The sequence below is a fragment of the Austrofundulus limnaeus genome, unplaced genomic scaffold, assembly GCF_001266775.1.
Source record: "Austrofundulus limnaeus strain Quisiro unplaced genomic scaffold, Austrofundulus_limnaeus-1.0 Scaffold35, whole genome shotgun sequence".
In the NCBI taxonomy this organism is placed as follows: domain Eukaryota; kingdom Metazoa; phylum Chordata; class Actinopteri; order Cyprinodontiformes; family Rivulidae; genus Austrofundulus; species Austrofundulus limnaeus.
This window is the reverse complement of record NW_013952437.1, coordinates 784,413-793,796: the sequence shown is the minus strand read 5'-3', so window position 1 is coordinate 793,796 and position 9,384 is coordinate 784,413. Positions and strand designations below refer to the sequence as shown.

Below are 9,384 nucleotides of genomic sequence, written 5' to 3'. Positions count from 1 at the left end.
ATATTTATGTTTGTGGTTGTAATGTGACAAAATATGGAAAAGTTCAAGGGGTATGAATACTTTTGCAAACCACTGTATATATATATATTCTCTTTTTTTCAGGATAAATGTGGTACAAAAAAGGCTAGAAGGATTACAGATGTGTGTACTTTCCCCCTCTCATTTTTACCTTGACATTCCAGTGGAGGATTTAACAGTTCCTGGGAACACACTATGGACAAACAGGAAAATGTGTCATAAAACCACACATGTAGTGACCTGTTATAAAAGGCTCATTCCAAACGATTAATTTTGTAACTCTTTATGACTCTAAAACTTCTTTATGTTTCTGCTCTGAGATCATTTAGGACTGTGATTAAAGTARATTAAACAGGTGAGCCCCACCCTACCTTCATCTAAAGAAGGTGCGTCGAGTTTTTGCGTTGGCTTGGTCAAAACAAATATCTGATTGCCGAAGTTAACCCCGTCTGACAGAGTGATCACCATGGAGCCCTGGAGAGAACAAACATGTAAACTTTACAAGATGAGGTGACTTATCAGGAGTACAGAGTACATGAAAAAAAAAACAGTACCTTGTTCTGGTGTTGAGAAAGAACAGCATGATTGACTGTAAACTCCATCTTCTTGCATGTGGATAAGCCCACTGGTTGGTAACATACAGTCACAGAAGCTGCTGCAATAGAAAAGCACGGCAGGGGTTAGGCTAAGAACAAACAAACTTTATTTAATAAACATGTAAGATTTAACATGTAAGATTTGCTGCACGTCATACCTAACACATGAGCAAATCTTTTTTTAAAACTTTGGCTGTGTGCTGAGTGCATTTCTGTGAACCTGACTGAAGTCAGAAGATTAAAAATAAAGTTTCAAAGAAGAAATCCAGCCGAATTCAGACATACCATTTTGAAAAATGCATATTTTTCCAATAATTTGGTTGCTAACTAAACAGCCTATCTAATGTTACAACTAATCAGGGATCCCTTTGAAATTKAAAAAGAAAAACGTGTTGGCATGAACTGAAATCTAAGCATAATGGACACAAATCTAAGGATTTAGACAAACCTTCAAAATAATTACATAAGTCGTAAAAATGAAACTAAACTAAATGTGTAGTGCTGGATTGAAGCACAGATTGGAGCTGAGATGAAAGGCAAAGCTGACAGTTTTACCTGTCCATCTACATTCCAACACTGACCATCAGGTATGGATCATGTAAGGCTGTCTAAATGCGTCATCTGTTGGCACAGCTCAGCCCACAGTCAGCGTTTATGGACTTATTGCACTGAGTGGGCCTTGATAAGGATGGAGTTGCTATCACTGCTGCAGCTGGGTAAAAAAAACCAGCAACCGATGTTTCTGTTAATTTCGCTCGACACGCTCCACTGCAGGCAAAGAAGAAGGCAACTTTAGATTTCTGTGATGGGCTTACTCGTCAAGTTCAAACCAGAAGTTTAAAAAAATGAATAAAGGTAAACAAGAACATTTTCCTGCAGCAACATGCAGSTCACACGTGATAGTAATCTCAAGTTTCTTGCAGTTTTTAGGAGTAACTGATGACTTAGTGCCGAACAGCACGTTTCACAATCTACTTTTATACAACATAGGGGTACTTTGCCCCTCATAGGGAAACCTAACCTTGTTACGTTAGGCTGCAAAGGGACTGTGTTCTCTCTAGTCGGAAAACACACTGGGATCCTGTTGGAGGAGATAGTGGATAGATATACTTCCTTGACCTAAACTTGGAAAATCTGTGTAAAGATCTTGACTCTCCTACAGCTCCTGTGTCAAAATGAGTCATGAGGCCTCAATTTTATATATAAAAAAAGGTTGTGTAATTTTAACTTGAAGGCAGAAGGACGTTTAAGTGGGGAAATACTTACACAGGACTAGATTCAACCAGTCTTTTTACAATAGATATTTCCTCAGTCATCAAACCAACTCTTTACATCTAACATCATACTTGAATTTTGACACAAAAATAAAAACAAAGTTGTTTTTCACTGCAGGTGGATTTCCTTCAAGCAAGGCAAAGTTTTCTGAGTTGACTCAGATTACACAGTGAAATAATAAAAAGTTAACTTACGTTTTTCACCCATTGTCTCCTTGTAGTCTTCATCACCGCCAGAATGATCTTCTGCATCCAAATTCTTATCCAGAGGGATGTGGAGCTCTATCTCTATCACCAGACACAGCGTGCATGCTGGTTTGTCCTTACAGCAGAGCTTAAAACCTGGTTGAATCTTCTGAACATCAAAGCTGCTATTTGCTTGAAAAAGAACATTTTCTATGGTGCAGTCAGAAAGACCCTTGGAAACAGACAAYAAAAGAGAGGGAGGTGCAAATTTCACCCAAGGAACTGAACAAACAGCAAATTTTGACTGCTCTGCACACAAAACTCCTGTTGCCAGATGGCATGCTATCAGTTTTTAATTAAATTTGAGGATGAATTACTTAGAGAAATTACATGTCAGGGCTATGTCAATACTGAAAGGAAATTAAAATGTGCAAACGTCCAATAAAAACACTCCTTCCTGTGTGCAGCTCAGTGAATGGAAAGTGTGCATTTTACAATACCTGTGAGCAAACAACTGTATTGGTGTCATATTCAGATATTTCCAAACTCCAGGCCGACYCATACAGAGTCAGTAAGAGGCACACGATCCATCCAGGGGAAAACATTGTGCTTCAGAGAGCCATAAACGTCCAACAGCATACTTCTTCACATCTCCTGTTCAGGTCCAGTGTGACATCCTAGTTGAGCAGGTGCATTGTTTTCCTCTTCATCATGCAAACTGGCATGTAAGGCAGTGAGCTGAGACGAGCCTGTTTCCTGGGTGCCACCTCTGTTTGTAGCCTGGCAAAGAAGAGATTAAAGTTACCTCTTTGCTTTTAGTTTAATTGAAAGTTCAAACAAACTTATCAAATAGGACATCTGAAAGAAATGTTGCCATTTTTTTAAAAGTTCATAGAACCACCTAAAATATGTCCTATGATGTCTTAAAACACAATCAACCGAAGATAAAAACAGAAAAATGGAAGATAAAGTAGGAATGTGTTAATGTAACTTAACAAATTATACAAGTAAGCCCATCAAAGGTCATTTAGATTACTTACAGTACTGAGAAATCCACAGAAAAGCTCTTTCAAAGTGTGTGCATCCGTTGGTTGTCAGACACATTACACCTTGTCAAAGTAAGCTGTAAGTGTGTGAGTCATGTGAAAACTACACCACACCTCTCATCAGAGTCCTGACTCGTGAAACGTCCCACCCTCTTCTCTCTCTCTCTCTCTCTCTCTCTCTCTCTCTCTCTCTCTCTCCTTTTTGTGTCTCACGAAATCCTGAAACTTCCTGTTTTGTTCCTCATTACAGAGTAACCAACTCAAACCACATGGGGTTAAAGTCCACATGCCTATTTAAAAATTTTTTTATTAAAAACAAACAGAAATAATCATTTAAGTTCATTTTTACACAAAGATGTGTGTTTAGCTTCTCATAGCTGCTTTATGAACATCAGTAGATGTTATGGTAACCTTTCTTGTAGTTTGCACTTTGCTGTTCTCACCAATGGGTTTATCGTCTTTTTCTCAATAGCTCACATACCTTTGCTCCACAGTAATAAGTGACGAGTTTGCTAAGGTTACACAAAGACACACGCCTCTCAGGGGAGCTTGACTGGTTTGACCACATAAATCAAATACAAAACAGCTTTCGAGGAAAATATGTGCAGACAAACAACTGTGGTGTGACTTGTAAACTGGGGAAAACAAAAACTATGTATTCACTTTAGAGGAAGAGAGCTGTGTTTATTACTGTGAGGCAGGAGGGTCTGGAGTTTRCAGTTTAATAAGGATCTGTCACTCAGAGGTTTCTACCTGGCTGCTATAATTTCTAGGTGAAGATGAGGTTTWTGTTCTGTTTTAACAACCTGTTGTCAAACATGAAACAGAGCAGAACAGGCTCCACCTCTATAACGACACTCTGCTGCTCACTGTTGATCTACTAAATATAAATATAAAAGACATTCACTTTTTAGAAAATAAACTATTTTCTCCATCATTTATTTGTTTTACATTTTTTCTGTTTGATGCTAAAAGACAGTTATGTTATTTCCTTTGTGTRTGATTGTTTTGTTACCAAAATGTCAGGAACCCGGGAACAGATTTGGTTCCCTAACATTAATCACTGGATATACATTTACAACTGATTATCACTTGGAGTCAATTCGATTCAAAATGACCATCACTGCTAATTAACCTTGAAAAAGCMCAGAAATGCTTGTAACTTAGTTCATTTAACACATCTTGGCCTTAACTTTGGAGTGGTAGTAGCTGAGAGTCATTTCCAACACATATTTGTAGTGCTCCAAATAGCAAAAATATCTTTGTTAAAACTTTGGCATTTCCTTGTTTGTCTGTTATCAAAATATCATAAACTACTGGACACATTTAACAAAAATCTCAGAAATTCATTGTTGAGTCTACAGCAGATTAATTTTTGGACTCATTTGAAGTTGGTTGCGGTTAGAATGTCCAAAATGTCATCTGTTGTGAGGTGACCACCCCAAATAAACACTTTTCTAAATGCATGGTGTTATATTAAAATGTTAATGTTAAAAAAATTTAGAAAGCGCTGAGTGACCTGTTTCAGCTGCACATAGGTATATTTTTGACACCATTATCTTCATTTATTTACCRTTATTTTACCAGGCAAGTCCCATTGAGATCTCAGATCTCTTTTTCAAGGGCGGCGTGGGCCTGAAGGCAACCTGTTGTACATGTTTTGGGGGGTGGGGGAAACCGGAGTACCCAGAGAAAACCCACGCAAGCACGAGAACAACATGCAAACTCCACATCGAAAGACCCCAGGTCCGAACCGGGGATCGAACCCAGGACCTTCTTGCTGCGGGGCCATCGTGCTTCATGCTAGACTAAATACATCTGGAGTRTGACGCGATTTGTGTCATATCAGATGTGATGGATCAGTTACAAACTAGAAGGCTGTCAGAATGCTCTATTTATATTTCTCATCCAAAGAATTATTTTATCCAACAGGATCTTACATTTTTCAAATGCAAGATGTAGAAAGTKCAGATAATTGAGTGAAGAAGAATGGAGAAGAAGTACAAACTCTGCTGAAAAATAATTACTCAAGTAACAAAGTATTTTTACTTTGTTTTATTTTTATAACTCTTCTGTGACTAACTGTGAGTTTGTCACAATTTGCAGGCAAAAAACCCAGGACGCAGGCAGGTTAAAAAAAAATCAAAAATAAGGTCTTTAATATAAAGTAAAAGGCTGGCAGTGCAGTACAAAAAACTCACAAGGTTTGGTACACAGGTTCAGGAAACATGAAAGCATTACTCAGTCAAGGTAGACAGCACAATGATCGGACGAAGACAAGATCACAAGACACTGAATATAAAGGGAAACTAATGAGGACAATGAGAAACATCTGGAGCAGACACAAGAGGAAACAGGTGAGCGAGGGCGGGGCTGCAGGGCAGAGAAACACAGGGAAACACTGAAACACTAGAAAAAACCAAGTAACCAAAAACACAGACCATGACAGTACCTCCCCCTTAACAACGGCTCCTGACGTCGAAAAAGGAGGGGCACGGGACTCGGGGACACATGACAGGACAGACTCAACATGACACAACAAAATCAGGASGACAGCCAGGAAACCATCCAAAACGGGGCCCGAAAGGAACTGGAGGTCCAACAGGAAATGGAGGCCCAACAGGAACAATGGCGGATGACCCAGGCAACAGGGCCRCGATGGGCGATGACCCAGGCGACAGGGCGGTGATGCTCGATGACCTAGGCAACAGTGAGGCGATGGCCGATGACCCAGGCGACACGGCGGCGATCGGCGATGACCTAGGCCACAGGGTGGCGATGGGCGACAACCCAGATGATGAGACGATGGGCAACGTATCAGGTGATGAGGCGGCAACAGCAGCCAACCCAAATGTCGTAGAGGTGCCAGAAGCTGACCCACGAACTTCAAGGACCGCCGACTCGGGACTCGCCAACTCAGGAGACACTGGGACCACTGACTCAGGAGACACTGGGACCGCAGACTCAGGAGACACTGGGACCGCMRACTCAGGAGACACTGGGACCGCAGACTCAGGAGACACTGGGACCACTGACTCAGGAGACACTGGGACCACTGACTCAGGAGACACTGGGACCACTGACTCTGGAACCGCCGGAACCAGCGACTCTGGAACCGCCGGAACCACAGACTCAGGGTACTTTGTCAACTCAGAAGACCAAGAAGACTCAGAAGACTTGGTTTCCGGAACAACCAGTTCGGGCATCGAAGGTCCAAAAACCGCCGGAGCCAGTACCAGAATAACAGGCAGGGAGGGAGGGTGGGCATCGGAGCTCCCCGCCAGGACTGCCTGGGCGAACGCGGCGACTCTCTGATGGCCAGGCATCTGCAGCAGCTCGACACAGCCAGAGTCTGTAGTCAGGAGTGGGGGACCACCGGAGCATCGTCAGCGCACTTCAGACCAGAGGGTGTGTCTCCCGTTCCCCCGACGGCAGCAGTGAAGGGACCAGCTCCTCTGAAGCAGGGGAGAAAAGGCTGGCCCAGGAAAAAGGCTGATCAGAAAAAGACTGCGACTGCCTGCAGGCTGGGTATTGTGGTCCGATCATTCTGTTACGATTTGCAGGCAAAAAAAACCCAGGGCGCAGACAGGTTCAAAAAATCAAAAATAAGGTCTTTAATATAAAGTAAAAGGCCACCAACCAAGGAACCAAAGCCACAGACCATGACAGAGTTTTTGGCCAGGTTTTGTCAGAAAGGGTGTCCGATGTAAAACAATTGTCATGCTGTTTCTGCAACTTCATTACTTTATTGATTCTGAAAAAGGATCAGTCTAAACAATTGTTTTTTATGTAGTCAAAAATTGTTCCCAAAAAATACTGCAAGTGCAACTTTGCAATGGCACTAAACAGTTATAATTTTGTCATTTGTCAACATGAGATAATATTTTTATTGAAATATTTGATATAAAAGGCAGATGTTGATATTCTTTGAAGGAATGCAAATCTTTAATAAAAGTTGATGACATTTGTCTTCATAAAAATCTGTACAGGTACATTGATCAAGATATGATTAACAGTAATCTTTTAGCTTTAAATGTTTCATAAAAATGAGTATTAGCAGTTTAGGAATCATCCATCCATCCATCCATCCATTTTCTGTACACACTTCTTCCTTTTCAGGGTTGCGTGGGTCACTGGTGCCCATATCCAGCAGTCACAGTGCGAGGGGCGGGGTACACCCTGGACAGGTCGCAAGTCCATCACAGGGMCAGTTTAGGAATCACAGAGAAGCTATTTTGCTGAAGCTCTGAGCTGACTAAATTACAGTTGAGAGACTTGGTGCATCACTGTCCTAACACATACTGACCTGACAGCAGATGCCTGGGAAKAAAACAAAGCCAATCAGGCTGCTGGTTATATGTACAACTTATCACATGCAAACAGCAAGTAATTCTAGAAATGCAGTCCTAACTGAACACTATGTACCAGAAACTTCATATAACTTTCTCTTTTGGTCTTCACCATGTAAACAGTATGTGCAGCAAGYGACTTTAAAGGTTACATTTCCTACATTCTTTGCACATTATGATGCTGGTTCAACAAAGGTTGTGTCATTACAAACCAGTTTCAAACAAGGTCCAATTACAYGCCTGGAAGTACAATTTCTGGCTATGTTACTAAGTTGACTTTAAAAGTGAATAACAAAAACACAGAGCAGATCATTATAATGTCAACACTGCCTATTTGAGTCGAAGTGTTGAGATGTGTTTATTTTTTTTACACCAACATGCCTCTGACTGTTTGAGATGTTTGGAAACTCAATGTTTATTATTCAACTGAACTAATTTTCAACATAAAACAATGTATTTTTCAGTTTTTGTCTTATTTACCATTTCAATCACTTGTGTTTTCTACATAAGTCAGCATAGTGTTGTTAAATCTGTGCAGAGATGAAATCTTCAATAGGTCTCTGCAGAGCATGATCAGGTGAAACGAGCCAGCAGGTTGTTGCCACAGGAGGGGAAATACTGTAGTCATCAGCAGAGGAGCTACAAAAATGAACAAAAAGGGCTAAAATATTGAATCTAATCATCAAGAAATGCAAACGACAATTTGCACGTACAAAATGTACCTGATAAAAGAAATCTCTTGATCTTTAATTTTCAGAATTGTTTGATTTTGCTTCACCTCCTTGTAATCTGCAGGATTTAAAGCTGCACAACAAATTTTAACGACAACAAAATATGAGAATCATGAAATGTTCAGAATAAATGCAATAAAAATCTGCAAGAAGTTGAACCAATTCAGCTGCAAATCATTCAATATGTTGTTGATTTGATGTTATTGAAATAAAAGGTGAAAACCCCTGAAAAACGTGTTAATTTTTTTTAATTTAACATAAGCATAAAACTTAAAAACATGATTTTTTTTTCACCAGAGCAGAAAATGTTTGTAGATGGTGAAAGATATATACAGACAAAATTGTTTAAAAATTGCAAAGCAACAAAATCAGTCTATGTAAGAGAACTAAAGGCATAGTTTACCATTTCTAACTTACTGCGGTAAAGACTCATCAGATTTTATTTTCAATCACAAAACCAAACACATTTTATTAAGTAATGCAGAGCTGTAAATATAAACCMATTTGTCACTCACCTAAAATCCCTTCAGTGTTGTTGGCAGATGGCGTCTGTCTTAAAACTGGCCAAAGGAATTTGTTGCCATTCTTCTTGTGAGCTAAGATGACCACCTGCATGTCTTCAACAGAAACATCTGTTTCATTGTCTGTCTTGATCAYGGTCACACTGGAAACATTCACACAGCCTGGTATTAACTTCTCCATCCTACTTTGAAAATGTTTTTTTAATACAATTACAGGTGAAGAAAGTTTAATGAGTCAATTGTGTCTAAAAAGAAACTTACTAATTTTTGGCTTGAAATTCTTTCTGTTTGTTTTGTACATTTGTAAATTGACTTGTCATATCTGATGTGATCAAAACAACAAATCAAGGCAGCAGCAGAACTGGTTTTCCACATAGGTTATTACCGATCACAGCTTTTTGTTGTTGTTGTTGAGTCTCGATTTGAGTAGACTAAGTGAACAACAACTAAAAGTACAATATTGTAGTTTCATTGTTTTGCAAAAGTTGGAACAAGATTATTCTACAACAAGTTCTGTTCACACTATTTGTCCTGCAAATTTGTAAGAAATGTGCATCGTTCCTTTATTTTAAAGATTCAGTGTTATCTATCTATCTATCTATCTATCTATCTATCTATCTATCTATCTATCTATCTATCTATCTATCTATCTATCTATCTATC

The 9,384-nt window shown here is 39.6% G+C and overlaps 3 protein-coding genes across 4 annotated transcripts in view; all 3 read right to left on the bottom strand.

Annotated features, from left to right (window-relative positions):
- LOC106516023 (interleukin-17 receptor C) overlaps nucleotides 1-4,314 on the bottom strand; it is a gene marked incomplete in the record, with an annotated part of 7,943 nt that extends 3,629 nt beyond the window's left edge. The window contains 6 exon segments of one of the 2 annotated variants that reach the window (XM_014006160.1): nucleotides 170-211; nucleotides 390-492; nucleotides 573-670; nucleotides 2,084-2,306; nucleotides 2,575-2,854; nucleotides 3,115-4,314. In XM_014006160.1, the coding sequence (XP_013861614.1) occupies nucleotides 170-211; nucleotides 390-492; nucleotides 573-670; nucleotides 2,084-2,306; nucleotides 2,575-2,679 (571 nt within the window). 2 annotated transcript variants of the gene reach the window in all.
- Nucleotides 4,315-5,494: 1,180 nt separating this feature from the next.
- LOC106516024 (proteoglycan 4-like) lies at nucleotides 5,495-6,638 on the bottom strand. The gene has a single exon (XM_014006162.1). It carries the CDS (start codon nucleotides 6,444-6,446, stop codon nucleotides 5,646-5,648), a length of 801 nt encoding a protein of 266 aa, XP_013861616.1. The 5' UTR covers nucleotides 6,447-6,638; the 3' UTR covers nucleotides 5,495-5,645.
- A 403-nt stretch (nucleotides 6,639-7,041) lies between these two features.
- Nucleotides 7,042-9,384, bottom strand: part of LOC106516130 (inter-alpha-trypsin inhibitor heavy chain H3) — an 18,347-nt gene continuing 16,004 nt past the window's right edge. The window contains exons 21-23 of the mRNA XM_014006329.1: nucleotides 8,716-8,864; nucleotides 8,192-8,273; nucleotides 7,042-8,108 (exon numbers count right to left, since the gene is read on the bottom strand). Of these exons, the coding sequence (XP_013861783.1) occupies nucleotides 7,994-8,108; nucleotides 8,192-8,273; nucleotides 8,716-8,864 (346 nt within the window). The 3' untranslated portion in view covers nucleotides 7,042-7,993. The remainder of the gene's footprint in view (nucleotides 8,109-8,191; nucleotides 8,274-8,715; nucleotides 8,865-9,384) is intronic.